The sequence below is a fragment of the Quercus suber genome, unplaced genomic scaffold (genome assembly GCF_002906115.3).
Source record: "Quercus suber isolate HL8 unplaced genomic scaffold, Cork oak 2.0 scaffold_132, whole genome shotgun sequence".
Classification (NCBI taxonomy): domain Eukaryota; kingdom Viridiplantae; phylum Streptophyta; class Magnoliopsida; order Fagales; family Fagaceae; genus Quercus; species Quercus suber.
Window position 1 is genome coordinate 1,093,385 of NW_027069595.1, and position 24,389 is coordinate 1,117,773.

Below are 24,389 nucleotides of genomic sequence, written 5' to 3' on the forward strand. Positions count from 1 at the left end.
TCTCTAGAGAAATTTTATGAGTTTTTCAAAAATAATAATATAGTACATACATGTCAACACGTAAACCAATATTATGTTAAATTAAAAATTATTATTTAAAAATTAATATATAATAAAAGTGTTATTAATCCATTTCAATTCTAACAATCAAATAATCTCCAATAAAAGATATTGGGTTAAATCATTTTTCACTTACATGATATATTTTTTGAGAATTGAGATCACATACGAAAGTAAAATATTTTTCGTTCTTTTTTTATATTTTAGTATACCCATGAATTTTTTAAAAATAAGATCTAAGATTTGAAAAGGTATGTCAGAATTAACCTCGCAAAAGTTTTTATAGTGGGTGCAATTGCACAAAAATACCAAATCTATTTAATATGCTTTATATAGAATTTTCTTACCCTTTTTGTTTCCCAATTTCGGTGGGTGCAAAGTATATACTTATCGCCCACCTTTGTTGGAGAACATTTTTAGTTGTATAGTAATTTATGTAAATAGTGATTATAAAACTAATACAATTTTTTTTAACAGTAAGGCCTAACTACTAGTTTAATTATTGGGATGTGCCCCAACATTGGTTTTCTCTTAAGAAATTTTACAAGTTATTCAAAAATAATAATGTAGTAAATACAAATCAACACTTAAACCAACATTATGTTAAATTAACAATTATTATTTAAAAATTAATATACAATAAAAGTGTTAATAATCCATTTCAATTTTAACAATCAAATAATTACACTCCAATTCAAAAATATTTGGTTTAAATCATTTTTTACTTACAAGATATATATGTTTTGAGAATTGAGATAGCATATAAATGTAAAATATTTTTCATTCTTTTATATATTATATTTTAGTATACCCATAAAATTTTTAAAAATTGCAATAAGATCTAAGTTTTCGAAAAGTTTATCATAATTAACCTTGCAAAAGTTTTTGTAGTGGGTGCAATTGTAAAATAAATTAAAAAAAAAAAAAAAAACAAATCTCTTTAATATAATTTATATAGAACTCTCTCTCTCTCTCTCTCTCTCTCTCTCTCTCCCTAAATTTTGGTGGGTGCAAAGTACATATGTAGTGTTCAGCCACCACTATTGGGGTACTTTTTAGGTGTTTAGTACTTCCTATAAATAGTGGGAAAAAGTGCTCATACACTCTTGAACTTTCAACTACCGACCAGAACATCTGTTAAACTTTTATATTGACCAAATTTACTCCATAAAGCATACACATCTGCTAAATCAATATATCCCTTAATTTGGTGTTAAAAGACTAACAGAATAGGTGAAACGCACGTATTCCTTAAAAATAAGTAAACCAAAAATGATAGAAAGAAAACCACACACGATAGAAAGAAGAGAGAGGGGAGAGACTATAAGTCTGACAGCAAAGAAGAAAGAGAGAGGCAGTATAACCAAAGCCACCGCAGAGTGTCTCCTCGTCGTCTCACTGCCCTTATATTGATGGCGCCTTGGTGGTTCGACCGTGCCGTTCACCAACCACCACCTGGTAATTTTTTCCCCTTTCTTATGTAGTTATCATTTCTCTCTGCTCAAATTGTGTGGTATTGATCTTCATATCCTGGCCGCTTTTAAGAACTCTTTTTAAAGATATCATTTTACTTCTATAATAACATCACAAAACTGTGTTTGAGGCTTTAATTATTAAGCTGTGTTTTGGAAGCAACACTTATCAACGACGCAGTAGTACGAGGATGATTGAAATAAACAAATACTAATGGTTATAAAAAAGCTTAACTTATTCTTTTGGACTTGGAGTAATTATAGTGTCATTGATGATATAGTGCCATTCTTTTGGACTAGCATATCCAAACTAGTTGAGGGAGACAGGAACACTGCTTTTTATCATACTTCAGCTCTTGTCCGCTGACGAAGGAATCGCATCACAGCAATGAAAGATAGAATGGGGAATTGGATCCATGGAGAATCTGAAATAGCTAATCATTTTAGGAATGGGTTTTTAGAGCTATTCTCGACTAATCATTGTAGTTCCCAGCTAGCTAAATGGATCCTATCTTTCTGGTAGGCTGGTCTTCATGAAGCTGATGTCGCTCATCTTGAAGGCCCTCTTACAGATGTGGAGATTCAGTCTGCCTTATGGTCCTTGAAACCTTACAAAGCTCCTGGACTAGACGGTCTCCTTGTGGGCTTCTTTCAAAGATTCTGGCATACGGTCAGTAACTCGATTAAGGAAGAGGTGAAGTTGATTTTCTCATCAAGCGAGATGCCAGCTTACCTGAATAAGAGTCTCATCACCCTTATCCCCAAATGCAGCAACCCAGAGACCCTTGGGAGTTATCGTCCTATCAGGCTATGTAATTCCATCTATAAGGTGGTAACCAAGATTATAGTGATAAGACTAAGACCCCTTCTTGCAGATTTAGTGTCACCGCTACAGACTACTTTTGTTCTAAGTAGAAAAGGGGTTGATAATACTATAATTGCGCTGGAATTGGTTCACTCTATGTCTTGGAAGAAAGGGAGAGGTGGGGTGATGGCAATTAAAATTGATTTGGAGAAAGCTTATGACAGGATGGAATGGAGTTTCATTAGGGACACTTTCAACCTATTTAGATTTCTGAAGCATCTTATCACTCTGATCATGAGCTGTGTTTCCTCCTCATCAGTTGCTATTCTTTTTAATTGGGGGGGGGGGGTGGGGGGGGGGGGGGGGGGGGGGGGGGCGCTCGACTCCTTTAGTCCTTCAAGGGGCATTAGGCAAAGGGACCCCCTCTTTCCCTTTACCTATTCATTCTTTGTATGGAGGTGTTTGGAGCTCTGGTCAACAACAAGTGTGATTCGAAGCTTTGGAACCTAGTCAAGACATCACAAGGTGGGCTAGCATTTTCACACATTTTTTTTGTGAACAACCTTGTGCTGTTTGCTAATGCAGATAGGAAGAATTGCATGGCTATCCGGGATGTGTTGGATACATTTTGCTCTCTTTCTCTGGCCAAAAGAAGAGCATGGAAAAATTTCAGGTGTTTTTATGCCCTAACATATCCTCTGAGAGTAGGTTGGAGATGTGTATTGCTGGGTTTTCGATCCACCTTAACTCTGGGAAAAATATTTGGGCTTCCCAATCAAGCACTCCTCATCTCCACAGGATTTCAACTTCATCATTGAGCAAATGCAAAGCCGACTTGCGAGGTGGAAAGCTAATCTTCTATCATTTGTAGGCAAATTGGTCCTTACCTAATTAGTTATCTTAACTATCCCAAACTATTGTATGTAGTGTATAGCACTTTATCCTAAAATTCTTCAAAACGTGGATAGAGTTAGTAGAAATTTTCTTTGGGGGTCGTCAGAGAATAAGAGGAAACTCCATTTGATTAGCTAGAAGAAAATTACCAAACCTAAAAAAGATGGGGGATTAGGCTTGTAAGCAGCCAAAGAGAAAAATGTAGCGCTTCTACCTAAACTAAATTGGAGATTCAAAAAGGTGAAGGACTCCTTATGGGCCAAAGTCCTATCCAAAAAATATTGTATGCGCAGTAGGGCCCCAAACCACTTGCTAAAGTCTAGAACTCTCTCCACCACTTGGGCGGCAATGAAAAAAGGAGCTGATGAGTTCATAGAAGGCTCCAAATGGATTGCTGGCAAAAATAGTAATCTTTCCTTTTGGTCTGACAAATGGCTTTCTAGAGGCACAATGAGGAATCTTATTAAGGGGCCTTTGAATCGAGGTGAGGACCAGTTGCTGCTCAAGGACATTGTGGGGTTTAATGGTTGGAATTGGCATGGTCTTTCCTTTTCTATTCCTAAGCAGTTGGCTTTTGAAATTAAAGTTACTCCTCTTCCCTTTTTATCAACTTGTGAGGATAGGATCTCTTGGATATCCTCCACAAATGGAGATTTTGACATCAAGGAAGCCTATAGGATTGCATGTAAGGAGAAATCAGTAAGTGACCATAATCTTTTCCATGGTGCTTAGGTGTGGAAAGTCCTATCGCTTCCAAAGGTGCAGTGTTTCCTTTGGCAATGCTACCATCAAAGCATCCCAACCCGTGCAGTGCTTGCTGCAAGAGGGATTGACATTGAACCTTTTTGCCCGCTATGCAGGTTAGCCCCTGAAACTATCATTCATCTACTCAGAGACTGCCCTTCTTCCCAAAACTTTTGGATCAGTTTTCCACCTCCAATTGATCCTAATGATTTCTATGGGAGCAACCTCATGGAGTGGCTCCGCCAAAATTGTTGTTCTTCCCTTAGCTCTCCCTTACAGAATATTGATTGGAAAGTTGTCTTCCTTCTAGGAATCTGGAATATTTGGTTGCCTAGAAATTTCATGGTGTTCAACGATGGTAGGACCTGAGGATCCGTGAGGGCAAATACCATTTCGTAGGTGATGGAATTTGCTATCCTTAGAATTAATGAAAAGCATGTAACTAGCTGCAATACCATCCAAGTAAAATGGACCAAATCCCCTACCAACTAGTACAAGGTAAATTCTGATGGGTCATCCCTAGGCAACCCGGGTCTTGCTGAGGGAGGTGGTCTCATTAAAGATAAAACTGGGAAGTGGATCAAAGGATATGTAAAGGCCATTGGCTCAACCACAAGTGTAGCAGCAGAGCTTTGGGCACTGGAAGATGGTATCTGGCTTTGTATTGCTCTAAAAATCCAGGCAATGGTGTTTGAATTGGATGCCAAATGGGTTGTAGACCTGCTAAAGAGGGATGACCAAATTAGCCACAGCAATGATAATATAGTGGCAGATTGCATGAAAGGGCTTAGAGAGATCCCTATGGTGGCGATTCAGCATTGTTATAGAGAGGCAAATAGGTGCGCGAATGCCTTAGCTAGACGGGGAGCTTATCTATCATAGGATTTTGTAGTTTTTCTTGAACCTCCGCTAGAGGTGTTGTTACTTTTGAATCTTGATTCGGCTAAAACTCTGTATGATCGCAGCATTACTGCTGCTTTTTCCTCTGCTTAGTTGTTTTTAATAAAATCTCAATTTACCCCAAAAAAAAAAAAAAAAGGATCAATATATGGGCGGATTTGGATTAAGGGACTATAGGGTCCACTTGAAAGCAAATTGCTATTTAGATCCACAAAGAACATTTTTTTTTAATCTGCATGTGCAAATTTCTCTAGTAGAAATACTTAATTGGTTTGCTTTAATTTTTGGGTTGGGTCTCTATGGTTTAGTTAGTTTTTAACGAACACGTGCATCTCACAAATTCAGTTAGTTTTTTAACACCAAATTAACAAATGTATTGATTTGACAGATATGTATAGTTTATGGAGTGAATTGGCCAATATAAAAGTTCAGGGGATGTTTTGGCCAGTGGTTGAAAGTTCAGAGGGTGTATGAGCATTTTTTCCCAAATAGTGATTGTAAAACTAGCTAATACAAATTTTATTCTATAGGCTTTTCAAATTAATGTGTCATATCAATTACATTCATTTTCATATCAACTTATTTATTATATTGTTAATGTTGTTAGATGTACACGTGTGAGTGAAGTCTCACATACATTGAATAATGATGAGATCATACGTAGTTAATATAATATATAGAGACACATTTAACCCATAAGGCTATGAGCTTAACTATATTATATTAACCACTAAAGTTTCTTATCTTTATTCAACGTGAGACTTTACTCATATTTGTACACCCAACAAAATGTGTCATCAATCATATTCATTATTACCTTCACACTAATTTATAAGATTTTTAGTAGTAATTTTTTCTAATTAGAATTTTTGTAGTAAATTGGTAATAATTTTTATCATTTTCCTTCTGGAAGCAAAAGGTTTAGGCTTGTTACTTCAAATTTACAACTACGAAACTATGGAGTAGTATGTACATAGGTGGCAGCCAGAGGACTATTGCGAGTTTAGTTTGAAACATTGTTTGAAAGTAGAGCATAACTATATTTAGTTTGAGCATAACTATGATCTTTAACTTTCAGAGCTTGTATACACAATGGAAGTCAATGAAAAGTGCAACATTTACAGTTTTGGAATCACATTGGAAATTGTTATGGGAAAGCATCCAGATGATCTGATCTCATTTCTATCATCACCATTCGCATCATCGTCCACATCGACACCCCATAATGTTCTTCTGAAAGATGTACTGGACCAACGACTTGCACATCCTTCAAATGAAGTTGCCAAAAAGGTGATTTTGGTGACAAAGATAGCATCGGCATGTTTGCACGCCAATCCACAATATCGTCCAACCATGCGACAAGTTTGTCAAAAATTACAAACTTGGAAATCTGCTTTCCCAAAGCCTCTACACATGATGACTTTAGGAGATCTCATTGATCTTGATAATTCGACTTGAGCTTCCTAGATATTTGCATATTTTATGTATTATCTTTATATGTGTATATTTTTTCTTGTACTTTTATTTAGTCTCTTCCGTTCTGGAAATTTGTTTCAAATGATTTCCCTATATGTAGTTGAAAGTTTGCATGAATATACCCAAGGGCATTTCTTCTATGCATGTCGCAAACATCACGCACCATTCTTAGGTTAATTGTGTTAATAATCTTGTGGTCTAAGAGTTGCAAGGGTTAGCCTAGAGTTAGTTTTTTGAAGTCATGATTTCAGTTAATTTTGAGAATGTGTAAAATCAACACTATGTAGAAAGCCATACAGAATGAGAATGTCTACCTTAGAAATGGCTTTTAAATGGCAAGTGGGAATGGACAAAATATCAAATTTTGGGACCATAATTAGCTACCTTGTGGCCCATTTTGAGATGGGAAAGGGCATGTTAGTATGCAGCAATTGCTGTATAATGGGTTATTTGGTAGCAAAAAGAAAGCAACATGTATCCAAGACAAGGAAGTCAATTCCATACCGTACCGGCCGGTAGGGATGGCAATGGGGCGGGGCGGGGCGGGGCAGGGCCAAAGGATGGGGCCTTCACCCCCGCGCCGCATGGATTTTTCTTGCCCCCATCCCTGCCCCACCCTGCATGACGGGGAAAATTTCTTGCCCCATCCCCACCCCTTAAGGCCCCGCGAAGCCTCACCCTACACCATAAAACTTTATTTCTTGTTAATTTTCCCTACAACTATTACCATTTTTTCAAATAAAATGACATGTTTCAATAATAAAACTATACTTGAAATTATAAATAAATTTATCCTATCAAATCAAACTAATTTTTAGCAAAAACTAAAATAATATTATCTAAATGTTTAACAAGACAATATCACAACAAAAACCTCATAGTATGACACAATAAAAAAATCCAAACTCCTAACACATAACAAAATAAAAATTTCCTAGTTCTTCAAAAAGAATCTCCTCCCATTTTGTGACTATTTCATAGAGAATGGGACAAAGTCTCAAACCTGTACCTTATATTTTTTTAATAAAAATATAGAAAACAAAATTAAATTGTATATAATTTTTGTGTGGAGAACGAGAACGAACAACTAGAGCTAGTACATGATTGATGCCATCATATCAGCAATCAAACCAATAGGGAAACATATTCCTCATCATCTCATTCTCCAAAAATTAAAAAACAAAAACCTAGCTTGTAAAATAGATATGGATTTTGACAAGCATAAAGAGGCAGTGTTGTTAAGCAGCCAAATGCCTACACAAAATTACAAAAACAATGACACAGACACAAATATTTAGAGCCTCGGACCCGTACCTCATTAAAAAAAAAATTATATTATGTTTATGATGAAAAGTGAGTTGAGAAATACGTATGAATCATGAATGAAATCACTAATTCAATAGTATATAAATTTGTTTCTAATAAAAACAAAAACAAAAAACAAAAAAAAAAAACGTTAAAATTGGTACCTTATTTCCAACTTTGCAAGAGAGAAAAAAGAGGTAGAGCCACATTAGGTAGAATAAAATAAGTTGATGATATTTTTGTTTAAATAGTAGGGTTTTAGGATATGAAAAAAAAAATTACAATTTAACCATTATTAATGCGGCGCGGGGCGGGGCGGGGTGGGGTGGGTCTAAAAAGTGTAAACCCATCCTCGTCTCACCCAGTGATGCGGGTTTAAAATCTCTCCCCATCCCTGCCCACCACCTTTGCGAGGCAGGGAAAACCTGCACGAGGCGAAGTAGGGAGGGGCGGTTCAAGTGAGGCGGGGCAAAATTGCCATCCCTACCGGCCGGTATGGCTAGTATATACCGTACTGGCCAATGCACTAGTACAGCTATACTCCTTGTTTCGTACCGGAAAAAATACTGGCCGTACTGGCGAAATCCGGCTGTTTCGGCCGATAAAGATGTTTCAGACTGGTACAAACAAGAAGAAAAAAGAAAAAGAAAAGGAAGAAGAAGATGAAAAAAATGGGTCTGTGACTCATTGATTTGGTGCCTAATGACTGAGATCTATGCTCCAAATCTTTCATTTTTTTCCCTTCTATACCATTTTCTAATTTAGATCCCATTCCTCTTCGTTGTAGCTGCCACTGCAACTTCTTTATTCTCCTTCTCCTTCTTTTTTCTTGCATCTTTGGTTTCTTCGCTTTTGGTTTCTTCGCTGCTAATGCACTACAACTGTGTGCTTTCAGCTTTGTGTCTTTCAAATTTTCTTATCTAATATTTAATCAATGATGTCAGATAGTTAGGTGAAACTATGAAACACTTGCATTGAATATTTTTCAAACTTGTCTTTAGTATAAGTTCATTTCCACCAACCACGTGGCCTATGCTCTTAACTTTTTGCTTGCCCTTGTACTTTCTTTTTCTTTAATTACCAAGGTATCAGGCACATGTACTGATGTATGTATACATTATTATTAGGCAAAAATGCAAAACTGACCCTCTAACTTTCAACGTTTTTCATTTCAGTCCTCTAACTTTCAATTTTGTCATTTTAGTCCTTTAACTTTTAATTTTTGTCAATTCAGGCTTCCGTTAGAACTCAGTTAAGGCTGCTGTTAAACTCATTGGGAAATGACCGTTTTGCCCTTTTTCTTATTTCGAAAAAAAAAAAAAAAAGATTCTATCTTCTTGTCCAACAAATCAAACACAACAGCCAGTACTTCTTGTACTTCAGACAGACAGAGATAGAGCCGCGATGCACCTGATCAATGCCGTGATCGCGACTCGGATGCTGACTCGGAACCTGGAGTTGGACTTGGCGGGGCTTGGCGGCATACCGTTCGGAACGGCGTGGTGGTTCATCTACGCGGGGATCTCTTGCTTCCTTGTCCTCTTCGCCGGAATCTTTTTTTTTTTTTTTTGAAAACCCCCTTCCCCTGAAATCAAAACTAACATTGAGAGAGGAAGAATCGGTTTCAACAACCCCAGAAGTTTTTGTCGGATCCGATTATTCTGTTCTTCAATTCGTTTTTTAATTTTAAAAAAAAAAAAAAAAAAAAACAGAGAGCTCTAACCAAGCTCGAATCTCTCTGTTATCTTCGTGAGACGAAAGCAGTTAATCTGAGGAAGAAGAAACCAAACGCAAAGAAGTGAAGATGAATATATTCAGATTATTTGGTGATATTTGGCCAGCGTCCTCATCTTGCTCCTCAAGATCCACACCATCAAATCTTGTGCTGGTACCACTATTTTTTTTAAAATCTATATTATACAGTATCATCTATAAATTGTCTCTGTATTTTTGGATTGCTTGTCTCTCAGTTCTCATTTCTGGGTAATGTTGCAAATGTGTTCTTTGTGCTCTAATGTAATTGAACTTGCAGCACTGAGAGCTAAATTTTTGTTCAAATCTGACCCATTTTGGACCGGATCCGACACAAACTTCTGGGGTTGTTGAAACCGATTCTTCCTCTCTCATTGTTAGGGATTTGAGTCTCAATTTGTCTGTGTTTTGATTTCAGGGGAAGGGGGTTTTCAAAAAAAAAAAGGTTTCAGGTTCTTCCTCTCTCATTGTTTTCTTTTTTTACAGGTTTTTTTTTTTCTTTTTCTTTTAATTCCGAAATTAAAAAAAAAAGGCAAAATGGTCATTTCTCAATGAGTTTAACAGCAGCCTTAACTGAGTTCTAACGGAAGCCTGGATTGACAAAAATTGAAAATTAGAGGACTAAAATGACAAAACTGAAAGTTAGAGGACTGAAATGAAAAACGTTGAAAGTTAGAGGGTCAGTTTTGCATTTTTGCCTTATTATTATCATTATTAATGTTAAGTAAATTGATGGGACTTGTTTTTAATTTGCCACTCCAGTAGTAACCCACCCACAGTCACAGTCACGTAGAGGGATATAAAATATATATATATATATATTATATAACTACAATGGTACACACAAAAATATATTTACATTGTCGGTTTCTCTTTTCTTTTTCTTTTTTTATTTCTTTTTTTTTATGAACTTGTTGGTTTCTCTAAAGTGTATATAGTATTATTGTTGTTATTGATTAGATGAGTGACATAAATTTATCATTTTAAAATTTTATTCACACACACATATATATATATCTATATTAGCGGTAATCTCGAAACGGTACACTGATATTGACCGGTACTCGAAATATATTGTACCGCTGGCCAAACCGGTACAGCCTCCGGTACGGTATTGACTTCCTCGGTCCAAGAGTCATTGCAATGCGCATGATTAGGTGGACCTCTAAACACTTGTCACTTTCTTTTTACTGTTCCATAATCCTATATGTAGCAATTATTGCATACTTCTATGCAGCAAAACTTTTCCCTTTTGAGATACAGCCGAAGGACCGCTAACCTTTCATGATCAAAATCTAGTCCAAGATCTAAACCGCAATCTAACTGTAACCTACACCTCCTTCCCTTGGTTTCCAACTCCCTTATCAAGGGTACCCCTTTGCTTCTAGTTCATCGTGCTCAAGATATCCTGATATGGTGTCACGTAGAGGGATATAAAATATATATATATATATATTATATAACTACAATGGTACACACAAAAATATATTTACATTGTCGGTTTCTCTTTTCTTTTTCTTTTTTTATTTCTTTTTTTTTATGAACTTGTTGGTTTCTCTAAAGTGTATATAGTATTATTGTTGTTATTGATTAGATGAGTGACATAAATTTATCATTTTAAAATTTTATACACACACACACATATATATATATATATCTATATTAGCGGTAATCTCAAAACGGTAAACCGATATTGACCGATATTCGAAATATATCGTACCGCTGGCCAAACCGGTACAGCCTCCGGTATGGTATTGACTTCTTTGGTCCAAGAGTCATTGCAATGCGCATAATTAAGTAGACCTTTAAACACTTGTCACTTTCTTTTTACTGTCACATAATCCTATATGTAGCAATTATTGCACACTTCTATGCAGCAAAACTTTTCCCTTTTGAGATACAGCCGAAGGACCGCTAACCTTTCATGATCAAAATCTAGTCCAAGATCTAAACCGCAATCTAACTGTAACCTACACCTCCTTCCCTTGGTTTCCAACTCCCTTATCAAGGGTACCCCTTTGCTTCTAGTTCATCGTGCTCAAGATATCCTGATATGGTCAGGTCCCAGTGGGATCTTGTTCAATGAAGGAAGCTTTTCATTTTCTTAAATCTCAAAAACCTTCTAATAATTTGCAATGTACATGGGTTTGGAAAACCAAAATCCCAAACAAACTTAAGATTTTTTTCCTGAAATGTGCTTATGAGAGATTTCCCCCAAGGAAGCAAATCTTTTGACACTCCAACCCCTATCACTGTAATTGTCCCAAGTGTGGTCTCTTTTAGAATCCACATCCCCATGTTCTTCGAGACTACTACTAAGCCCAACAAGTATTGAAAGAGCTTACTGTCCCAAATCTAGAAATGTTTTATGAAACGCCCTTCAGGAATTGGCTCCAAATAAATTCCACCTTCAATGAGCAACTAGATATGAGGTTTCTCTCTTAATCTTCACAACTCCACAAACACCCTTGCTGAATTATGGGCTGTTTGTTTTATGGTCTCGAAATGGCATGGCAAATGGGGTCATAGATACATTATTTTATAAGTAGATTCGTGCTGACACGTTAGCTAATCGGGCCCTTTATTATTTTCCTTCCAAATAAAACTATTTCTCTCTATTTGGGAGTTTTGAGTCAATTAGGGAAGAATAAATAAATATTAAAGAACTAGCAAATTTTGCTTAAACCCTCTAACCTCATCTTTTATGAGTAATTCTTATGTACTCTCAGAGCACAAAAAATACTACTCCCTCTTTTCACATTCATAGTGGGATTCGCTCATTAAATTCATGGTTAAATCCACCATAAATGTGAGAGAAAAGAACATTATTTCACTATACTTCGAAACTACCTAAGAATGTTTCCATCTTTTATGCTCCATTTGGAAAGAGAAAAATGAATGGAATGAAGATAATCATTTCAAAATATTCTTTCTATTCAATTTTTTGGGAGTTTTAATAAAGGACATAGAAAGATAATTCTCTTGTTTAAGAGGGAATGGAATGCAGAAAAAATAACACTCATTCCTTCATTTTTCTTCCAAAATTAAGAGGAATCAAAAGAAATGAAATTTAATTTAATGAATATTAAACTAAATTTCCTAAAATATCCCTATACGTTCAACCATTTATTTTAAAATAGGGCTATAATAGTAATGTTGTTATAAAATAATAATAGATTTTTTAAAATAAATTCATAATATATTACATAATCAGAGTACAACTACAAAAGGGTCTAACCTTTGTAATTGTAGACCGGAATTATAAAGAGTAAACAGTAATACTTATTAAAATAGACACGAAAATAATAATAATGTTTTAAACTAACTTTATGATACATTACATAACCAAAGTATAACCACAAAAGGACATAAACTTTTGTAATTGTAAACTAAGGTTATAAACAAAGGTTATAAACAGCGAACACTAGACACACAAAACCAATGTGAGATAAACATTCCTATTTTTTTTAAAGGAAACAATAATACTTACTAGAATATACACAAAAATAATAACAGTGTCTTAAACCTGGTTTATATTTCATTAATTCTATTCCTTTATTTGAAAACATAAAAAATAAAAATTATTTAATTCCACTCCATTCCTTTTTTTTTTTCCTCCCTTTCCATTTGATTACCTAAATACATTCAATTCTATTCCTTTATAATTTATTCATTCCATTCTATTCCATTTATTTATGAACTCGCAAATGAAGCGTTAAAATTCTAAACAACTACTATTGCATGAAAATCAAGCACGACTCTAAGAATAATGTTTCTACAGTTCACATGAATTGTGAGTATGTGAGTATCACCATAAAAGTCCCCACAAGGCCACAACATTTCTCCTAACATTTTTTAGCCATTGCCAAGACCCAAAGACCTCAGTTTCAAGCTTCATTTCATGTGATAGCAACTTCACTCAAACCATTCTTTTCAGAATAGCTCCAAGTTTTAGCATCAATAGAGATCTAATCTGCCAACATTTTAATTCAATATAAACTTTTCAAGTGTCCAAGATTATATGCCACTATTGCAAAAACCTTCACAGGTTGCAGGACCCCACATGTCTTGCATTTATAGATGATTTTGCATTCAAATTTCAAACGTATGATGATATTGCATAATTGAGACCATAATTGCAAGAAGGAAAGTAGCGCGCGCGCGCGCACACACACACACACATATATATATATATTGTATCATTCAAAAAAATCAAGTGTGGAGTACTGACAGTGGTGCGTAAGCATTTGCAGGGCGCAAATACCAATAATAAAATATAGAACTAAGATTAATGAACAAAAGAATACAGAGAGGGGGGGGGGGGGACAATGATTGAAGAAACTGTCAAACTGAGTAATATTTCTATGCCAAATTCTTAGGAAATGGAAAACAGGAATTTTTGTTCAATTAATATAGGGACAAATAGCAAATATGTCATTTTTGTGATCTCAGTATGAAAGCCAATTTCAGTGTAATAATTTTGTGGTACATCTCATCAATAAGTTCACTACTTGAATGTTATGTCATTTGCTATCTGGTTAAGAAATGACATTAGGGAACAAAAATTGCCATCCAGGGTCCAAATATGCAGATATATTTCTAAGACTAAGACACCAACAGTTGAGCAAAATCAGTGTTTATAATCGACAAGCCTTAATGACAGAACTACACAGTAGTGGTAATCACTGATCTGGTTTATGCCATAGAAGCTCGATAGAATGTAGTTCATCTCCATGCAGAAGAGAGCCATCTACTTTTGCGAGTTCTGCTTATTTAAGAGGACTTACCGCTTATAAGTTTAGGGCACCAATCTTTTTTCTTCTACAGAAAATACAGGACTAGCACCCACAGGGACTCAAACCCAGACTCTCCCACTTGGGGACAGCCAGAGGTACCACCACAACTAGAGGTTGGGTGGCAATGAAGGGCACTAATATACCTAAATGAGTGGTTGAAAGACTAAATGAAAATTGCCAGTGGACCACCAGTGTGTGCTGTGTCAACACTCAGTACTTCAAAATTTGACAGATAATTTTCCTTGGAACTGTAAATTTATTGAAGAGCTCATGGTATTTCATCAGTTTATCAGTCAAACAACAGTAAACAATACAAATCAATTTCTACAACATGTAAAAGGAGGTAATAAGAACAATCAAAGCATAGGAATGTAAAGCAAAAGATGCAGATCTTGTGGAAATTCCTGTTAAGAAAGCAAAATAGTAGAGACCATGTAGTATGTCTTCTTGAGTATTCTGGAAACCTAAGGCGTTTTTCTTAAACAGAAAACTGATTCTTCAAAAGCTTAAATGATAAAGTTGTGAATAATTTGAATGATCCCTTTGATAATACACTGATGTTTAATTGCAGTAGGCTACAAACAGGGGAGCATATTTCAAATGTCTTTTAGCCAGATTAGAGGCTGTATTTAATACAACAAAGGGCAAACAAATAGATTTTTTTTTTCGAAATGCAAGAGCCTATAGTTTTAAGCAGTTTATTATATAATACAACTATACTGACAAATGGGGAAAACTATCCAAAATGGAGATTACACCATTTACATTAAAAGTCTCCAAAAACTTACCACGAGATGTAGAAATCCTGAAACCACTTTCTCATGCTTCATCCATCACTTCTCCAAAGTTACATGGAATCATTCTCTGGCTTACCAAATAACAGTGGAAATTCATCTTCTTGTTCAGAAAAGCTATGGTCCTTGGACATACTCTTTAATCCTTGATAAGCCTGGTACATCGACCACCTGTCCTTGGGCCGAGAAACCACACAACTGCATGCAATTTTCAGGAACTTCAAAATTTCCTCATCATACCCTTTTCCACAAAGCTCCTTACTGATGGCATCTTTGATTCGACCAGAACTAGAGAGCTGATTCACCCAATCCACTAACTTACCCTTAAATCCATCCTCAACATTGCTCACTTCAAGAGGTTTTTGCCCAGTCACCAATTCAAGAAGCACCACTCCAAATCCATAAGCATCTCCTTTCAGCGAAGCAACCATTGTGCTTGTGTACTCTGGAGCTACATAACCAAGTTCTCCCAAATCCCCATTGACAAAACTAGTCTCGTTAAAATCAGCAGCATTCATCAGCCTTGCCAACCCAAAATCCATAATCCTTGCATCAAAGTCCTCATCAACAAGGACCACATTGGAGCATATGTTCTGATGCATAATTGGAGGGTGGCACCCATGGTGCAGCCAAGCAAGACCCCTCGCTGCACCCAAACCAATCCTAAATCTAGTCGGCCAATCCAATTCACCACCACTTCCGTGCAACAAAGAAAACAAAGTCCCATTAGCCATATGCTTATAAACCAAAAGCTTCTCCTCCTCCACCACACAAAACCCCAAAAGGGGCGTCAAATTTGGGTGCCTAAGCTGTCCTAATCGATTCATCTCCAAACGAAACTGCTTCTCCCCAAGCTTACAAGTATTCAACCGCTTAATTGCAAGTGCCGAACCATCAGGCAACACGGCCTTATACGTAGTCCCCGTCCTAGTTCCCACAATTATACTTTCTAGGCTAAAATTATTCGTAGCCGCCATCAAATCCGCCAATTTAACCCTCACAAGCGGTTTCTGAAACAAAGAAACCTGAACCAATTTATGAGCCCTCAACTTCTCAGCCCAATTATCATCTCCCCTAATCCCATACGCTCTCTTCCTCCTCTTACTTAACCTCAAATGGTTCCACCACCAAACCCCAAAACCCAATATCAAAGACCCAGCTGCACCAAACACCCCAGCAGCAATTATAATAGCCAAATTCTTCTTACTCAATCCACCACACTTTCCTAAAGGTCCTCCACAAAGTCCACTATTCCCAGCAAAAGCATCGTTACCAAACCCATCAAAACCCGCAGGTACCCGACCCGAAAGCTGATTATTAGCCACAGAGAATTTCTTCAACCTAGCCAAACTAGCAAGCTCAAAAGGAATAGTACCCACAAGCTTATTATCTGACAAAAGCAAGTTATTCAAATACGAACACTTTGCAAGCTGAGTTGGAATAGAACCGGTAAGATCGTTACGCGACAGATCCAAAGTTACTAAATAAGGTAACCACGTACATGTATCATTAGAAATCGAACCTGAGAGGTTGTTACCTGAGAGATCCAGAGTTTGTAAACTCCCACAGTATTGCAAAGACTCAGGAACCATACCTGAGAGTTCCATCTCACGTAGTTCGATGCCTATTATTCTGTTCTCTTGGTCGTTCCAACACGTCACACCAACGAACTTGCATATGTTCCCAACCGTGGTGTTCGCGAAGTTCCATGAACTCAGTTTACTATCTGAGTCGTGAAGTGCAGTCTTCAAACCTTTTAGACAGCGAATATCGTCTTCCACAACAGCTGAAGAAGCTAAGTGGACAAAATTGAAGAACAAAGTGATCGATATGGTGAGGAAGTAGTAATAATAACAATTATTATTATTCATTGGGAAGAATTGAAGAAGCTGGTGTATGGGTTTTTTCAGAATTTTGGAGCCTGAATAATGAGAAGAAGAACGAATCAAAGATGGAATTTTGGTATGCGTGGAACTGTTGAAAATGGTGTGTGTATGTGTGGGAGGGGAGAGAGAAACATTGACTTGTGTGATGCGTGTGAAGACTGAAGACTAAAGAAAAAACATACGCGGAAATGGTCTTGAAGTAGAAATTGGTTCGAAATTTGGGTGATACAGTTGTTGTCATAAGTCATAACATTAGTGTTGGGTAGGTATGTATACTTATTTTCGTTATTTATTGTTTATTTTTTGCTTAAAATATAAATTGGATAACATTTTTTTTTATATATATAATAGATATTATAGGACTTGAAATTTTGTATTTGACCTTTCTTATTTAATCATAAGATATTTATCGGATGAATTAATAATAATTGATAAACAAGACACAAGAGTATGGTTTTATTTTGCAAAAAGTGAGATTTAATTAACTTATTTATTTTAAAGTCAAGCAAGGGCTTAGTTTCTTTTTAGTTCTTTTTTGAAGGGCTCATTGTTGACTATGAATTTTTTTTTTTTCATTTAGTTTAGTGATACAAAAAGAATGTATAATTTTTTTTTCATAATTATTAAGGTGGTATGTTGTCAATATTAGACTTATGTGAATGTAATATTGTATCAATTATAATTTATCACCTTAACAATTTGCGAAACTTTTGTATTTCTAGTAATGTTTTGTTTTGTTTTGTTTTTTTCATTTTTAGTTGGGCGAGCTTGTGGAATAAAGTGAGTTTAAAAAATTGTAAATTCATAAATTTAGTTTTTTTCTTGTTAAATTATATATTTGGTCCACAATTTCTTACTCTTATTCTAAAATAATATTTATACTTTAAAATGTTTTATTTTAAAAAGGTTACTACCATTATTTTATAGATTAAAAATAATAATTATTAATGCCACGTCATTAAAATGACCTCGATTTAACAAATTCTATTAATGTTAACATGACCAAATATGCAATTTAATCCGTGATTTATTTAAGTGATTTTTAAGAGGAGGAAGGGGGTTGGTTTGTTATTGATCATGCTTTTTTTTTCAATTCAATGGATGAGTGTGTGGCTGATGATTACTGCTTTGTTGACTAGAGTTTATGTGTTTTTGAGTGTTTAATTAAGGGGTTTTTTGACCAGAGGCTTTGGCCAGGTCCACTAAGGAGGGCTAGTTGGATGCTGCACTAAAAATGATACCCCTTGGATTGGATTGACTTGTATTCTGGTTTTGGATTGATTTTTATATATTCTAGTGTTATCATTGGGGAATTACCTTTTATAGACAGCCAATCAGAGGTCTGGGATTTGGATCTGGTAAATTTACTATACTGCCATTCTTTTATCGATTGGTAGTGGAAGGTTTGGACTGTGGCTGAAGTCATTGTCTTCTAAGTGATTGCAAAACACCATCCAGCCAATACGTATTATCTGTTATATGTCTAATTCATCAATAGGGTCTCGTTTAGTGAAATTCGTGTAGGAATACTCTCGTTCATCATATTAAAGTTTTCAAGGATTTTTTATTCCCAAATTATTTATTCCAATAATTGAGGCTAACACCATATTGAATTAAAAACTATATAACTTTGTTTGTTTAATATTATCCTATTTTAACTTATTGAGTGGTTGAATAACTTTTGTCAAGCTTCAAATTTATTACGAGTGGGACGAATTATTTGACTTTATGTTTGAAGGAACGTGGCTAATTTGGTATTGCCTCAATTAAGAGGGATTTTTATGCTCGAATGAAAAAATGCAAATAACAACAAACTGCAAAAGGCAAATATATTAAATTCTAAGTTTCCAAGTATAAGGACTAAAGTTTTGAGTAAGATTAAATGTCATTACAATCCATTACACTAAATTATAATAACACTAATTCCAATCGTAAATTGAGCACTTCTAAATTATAGTAGCACTAATAGTTCGAAGATAAAAAGTACAAAACAACGGATAGATCAAGCCTAAGTAAGCATTCTAAACATCAAACCATGTCGAAGATAATGCATTATAGATCAAATAGGGCTAACAACTGTGAACATGATTTAAACTTATATAAACAAGATTAAACAAAGTAACAAGATTACAAGGAAACACTTATTAGTATGAACACCTTCTAAAACCCTATGAATTACAATAGAATCAGTCCTAAGCAAACTACATATATTACAAGACAATGATATGATCTTTGTATAAGTAAGTTTGTTAGTAGAGAATGGTGTGTTTTTCTAGAAAATGAGTCTTTTATTTATACTCAAGGCTCGAAGATTACTGACAATTGGTCTTTCCACGTGTCTCTTTTCCCTTGGGATTGAACAACATTGGTATCAATGTTAGATGGTGCTCCAAACTTCTTAAAATTGCTTTGATGTCACTTGTATCTAATGTGTATACTTTTACATGGGTTGGTTACTGCTATATGCACTCCCACGTCATTTTCCATGTTTCCATACATTTACAGGTGTGACTTCCCTATTATGCTAAAGTGAAATGCCCTTATCCAGTCAGTAAATTATGAATTATTACCAACAAAATTACCAATGAGTCGAACTATTTATCTTTTGACCAATCAAGTTATTTGCAATAGGATTATAATATATTACCACCACTTCGTTGAAAAATCGTATAACTCTCTCTCTCTCTCATTAGGCTTGAGCAACACTTATTGCAATAGTGGATATATGGTTCATCATAACCTTTGAAAACTACTTCAATATCACTTATCTCTACTACTTACACTTTTACATGGGCTAGTAACTGCGAGGAATTCTTAGGTACTCTTGAAGCATAGAGAATGGTGCTCCCTCCTCTCACATTCATGGTGGGGTCCGCTCATTAAATTCATAGTGGGGTCCACCATGAATATGAGAGGAGGGAGCACCATTTCTCCGTGCTTCGGGAATACCTAAGAATTTTCCAGTAACTGCTATATACGCTCCCACGTCACTTTCCACGTTCACAAACTTTTATAGGTCCATGTAACTTTTGAGTAATGCCATCTAATTTGTCCTTAGCAAGTCAGGAAAAATCAAGTCATTTGCAATAAGATTATATTTAATATTTAACAAATCAAGTCATTTGCAATATGATTGTATTATATCATCATTACTTCAATGAAAAATCATATAATTCTCAAGTTTTCAAAGAACTAGATTAAAAAAACCAAACAATTAAAGTATACCAAACCTAGCTCGTAGCACAATTGTATAGCTTGGTAATCTACAGATATTTCCTATCAAAAAAGAAAAAAAAAATCTAAAGATCTTTAATCATAATAGGATAGTGATAAAATAGTAAATGATGTTAACATGATAAGGTAACATAGTACACTCAACGACAAGAATAGATTTGATGGTAAAGAAGATTAGGGTAGAATGTCTTTAATCATGAAATGAGGTTGGGCCTTTTAAAGTGGTGAGATCCTTTGAATTTTTCTTAAATTGGAGACTGGTCAAAAATCTTATGTTAGCAAATAAGTTTGATATTAGTGTTGTCTTTTTCTATGTTGCATCTTTTTTTGGCCAGGAGTCGATATAGAGTTTAGGTAGGACACCAGGTTGGTGCGGTCAAAGAGTCAAATATTCATAAAGCTAAAAACAATGTTATGGAAGTTATGAAGCTTTTAGCCTATCTTAACTGCCCAACCAACTAATCTACCAGTAATTGGTTTTATGAAAATGATATCGTCAGTCGTCACCCATTGGGAAAGCCAGTTGGCCAAGTAATCTTGGAGGTTTTTTTTTATACATTATTTATATACAAATTTTAGTGCTTTATTACATAAGAGCAATGTTAGAGACCCATAATATTTCTCAACAACTAATTTACTATTTTAACTACCCCAACTAATTCATTACAGTGTTAATTAGTTCTATGTAAATGATATTGTCACCTTTGGGAAAGCCACACGGCAGAGTAAGCTTGGAGGGTTTGTACATTTGAAGCATCATTTAGATTTTATTTTATTGCTTTATTACATGGTAAAAAAGTTGTAATTTTTAAGCAAATCTTATTAATGTGTCAAGTTATGATGTATCATTTTTTTTTTTCACTTGGTTTCCCATTGACATCATTTTTGTTGTATTTTAATCAAAATATGTTACCTCAACGGTAACAAAAAATAAAATTTGTTAACTTACCAGTGTAACTAGACTTATTATTAACGGTCTTTGATACCTTTAGAATATTTGTTAATAGATTATTTTAAGAAATTTTGTATACTATCGCTTTCATGGAAAATATTAAAATTGGCTTAAAAAATTATTTGTTTTTTTTTTTCCTATAAAAAGTTTCTAAAAATATTTCCTAAATCAATACCCACCCTTAGGGTATCAAATAACTTTTTTCTATTATTAATACTTAGATTTGGATTTATAAGCCAACTGGTCTTCCATCATGCTGATACATTTTTCTTGAACCGTGCTTTGCGTTTTCTTCCAGCATAGGTTTAAGAATTGTCGCCACTGGCCACACTTGATTTACATATGATGTTATTGCAGCCACCTAGTTTATTCCTCAGTTTACGTAAAGGATGAATAAAGTCGCAATTTCCTGGTGTGGATGGTTGCAGTTAAAGCTTGGTCAAGCTTAATCATAACACTTAAGGAGTACTAAGGCATAAATTATCACTATATTGTCACCATATTGTCATGTTTATTACTGTTAATATAGTATTAGTACTTGCATAATTAAAAAGAAAGGCATTAACTACATGGATTGATGTGACAATCTAAGAAAATATCACATGGATTGATGGAAACAATATTGCTTATATAAATAACGTTTTGCATGTACTGATCTGATCATCATATACATGGCAAATGGCAATAATGCATTGGGAACAGCTTGTTCTATTTTGGATAAATGCATGAATTGTCCAGTAGAATTTTTTTTCCTTTGCATTTCACATGACATATTCATATGATAAGTTTACATGTAATACACATGTCATTACCATAAGGCATCCCGCTTTCACCAAAACTGGTTGCAAAGTAGGTTCATATTCTAAGAACAATGACATATAATTAATAGAAACCTATATGATTTAATTGATTATCAGATATATGTGAAATGAGGGAATACACACGTCCAAATAATAGTTATATATTTATTTTAAATTATTTTTAGATATAATAGGATTTTAACAACTCCAATGATAATTACTCTTATCATTATTAAAACACAAGTCGATTTTTGGTATATGTAGTGTTCGAACTCCATATCTTTTTTTCAATGACAAGAAATTTTACCAATTGATTTAACTCCCCCCCCACCACCACCCAAAAAAAAAAGGGTTTCTTTTAATAAATAATTTCGAAATGATTTGTAATGAATGTCCTACACTCCTACTTTATATAGTTTAGGACAAAATTTATGTACAGTACCATATGTGCTATTTCTTAAGTTTTCTTCTTAAAATTCTACCATGTCGCTACTTAACTAAAAAATATAATTTTTTTTTTTTTTTTACAAAATAGAAATTCTACTCTAGTCTAATCTAAGTGTATATATGTGTAAAGCTCTCTCCTAAAAACTTGAATTTCGGCCCTTGGCCCTCACAATCACTTATACTTGTAAAGTAACCATTGCACTAAGGATATGCGGGGGTAAAAAAAAAAAAAAATTCTTTATTGAAAAAATATACTTTCATCCCATAAAAAAAGTCACATGACAGAATTTTAAGAAGAAAATCTAACAAATAGCATATAAGTATTGTATCTAAATTTTTCCCTATAATATAAATCCTTATTGTTTTTTTCTCAAAAATAAAAAATAAATTCCTTATTGTTTCCAAAATATCATTTGCTTCTTCAGGGGCAATGAAAGCACACCCAAAATATCATTTGTTTCCAAAATCTCACTTGCTTCCGTGGAAAAAATTGAATTTCAACCCTTGATTGTTTCAAGTTTCTACAAAAAATTATAAACCATTTTTTTTTTCTGCTATATATTCGTTGTAGATTCGTAACAAGAACAACCCATTCAGGGAAATAAATAAATAACAATCCATCTTGCACAAGTTCACCATATTTACTTCTACGGTTCTACCATAACCAATGCACACTTAACTAAAAATCTTTAACATAAATGGTTTTACTAATTTAGATAAAACTATATCAATACTCTGTGCAAGGATGAGATGAAACTCTCTTTTGAACACCTTCGACTTTCATGAATAATTATAAGTTGTTGCGGCCCGTTGATTTAACCGTATTAAATTATTTTGAAGTGAACCGTATTATATACATTGCATTAAATTAGGACATTCAGTTCATACCCTTGTGTTGTAGGTTGATATTAAACTTTTGAACGAGAAATTATTAGGTCTATCGAGAGGCTACTAAAGTGATCCTCCCTACCAATAAAACATTGTTATCTCTCTCTCTCTGATTAAGAAGCTTATGCACACACTTATATAAGTGGTAGTGTTTCATTCTTTGGGAGGATAATTTCAGTAATCCTTCCGATGAATCTAATAATTTCAACAGCCCTTCCTATGAATTTAATAATTTATTGTCATAGAGGTATTGGCACATGAAGCAACATCCTTGATTCTTGCCTTAAATTTGACCTCATTTGTTAGGAATTAGGATTGTCATACATTTTTATGTATTCATTGAGTAAATGTGTCGTACATTTTTTTATTAATATGATTGTCATACATTTTTTATTAAAATGATTATTCATTTTACTTGAATCACTGCCTATGAGAAATGCGATGTCTATAACATTTTGCCAACAAATCCTAAGTTGCAAACTGTTATTAATGGGTAAAAAAGTGACGTAAGTGGCGAGCCAAATTATAACTAACAATAACTTGTAACCAATAATTTGTTGTAAAGTTATTGTAAGAATATTGTGAAATGTAATACTACTTTTTGCCAATAAGTAAATTATTTATTGATTCACGAAGTAAGAGGAGGCAAATGTTACAAAAATGAATTAGTGGGATCAATCATGAAATTCAGACGCATCACCCTGGAATCTTTGTCAACACTCCTCATTTGCATTGCCATCTCCTCTAAAAAATTATTCACAAGTTCTTTTATGTATTATTTGTTCTGTTTAAACACCTTTTAAACAAATTAGTTTAACTTAATGAATTAGCCAAGTACTTACTTAGGTTAATCATGAGATTTAGGTTAAACACATGCAATCATGTTATTTAGTGTGGAAAAGTAAAGAAGATAGTAATATGATGACCCAAGAAAATTAATAAAACCAATCATTTCAAGGTACAAAACCTAAGGAAAATTCAACCTAGCTATCCTCAAGGTAAACAAATCCACTATAATAGAATGGAAGTTTACAATAGATTTAAACCCTAAATCTAAAGCTATCTCTTGTAAAACTTACTAACACAACCATGTGTAGCTCCGACTCGACGGACTCTTCTAACTTGAATTTGCTGAACATAAACTCTCATGCTTGTGACTTTGAGATCTCACTCAAAGGTTTAGA

General features: G+C 34.5%; 1 protein-coding gene and 2 non-coding genes across 3 annotated transcripts; 1 reads left to right on the forward strand and 2 right to left on the reverse strand.

The window, feature by feature from the left end:
* The first annotated feature begins 1,250 nt into the window (after positions 1 to 1,250).
* On the forward strand, positions 1,251 to 6,515 carry LOC112027927 (uncharacterized). The gene is made up of 2 exons (XR_010630070.1): positions 1,251 to 1,518; positions 5,954 to 6,515. It is a non-coding gene; the product is annotated as an uncharacterized LOC112027927 (transcript).
* A 913-nt stretch (positions 6,516 to 7,428) lies between these two features.
* Positions 7,429 to 7,515, reverse strand: LOC112027962 (small nucleolar RNA Z102/R77). Its single transcript, XR_002884562.1, has one exon. It is a non-coding gene; the product is annotated as a small nucleolar RNA Z102/R77 (small nucleolar RNA).
* Positions 7,516 to 14,730: 7,215 nt separating this feature from the next.
* Positions 14,731 to 17,064, reverse strand: LOC112027739 (inactive LRR receptor-like serine/threonine-protein kinase BIR2). The gene has a single exon (XM_024060388.2). It carries the CDS (start codon positions 16,867 to 16,869, stop codon positions 15,052 to 15,054), a length of 1,818 nt encoding a protein of 605 aa, XP_023916156.2. The 5' UTR covers positions 16,870 to 17,064; the 3' UTR covers positions 14,731 to 15,051.
* Between the last annotated feature and the right edge of the window lie 7,325 nt (positions 17,065 to 24,389).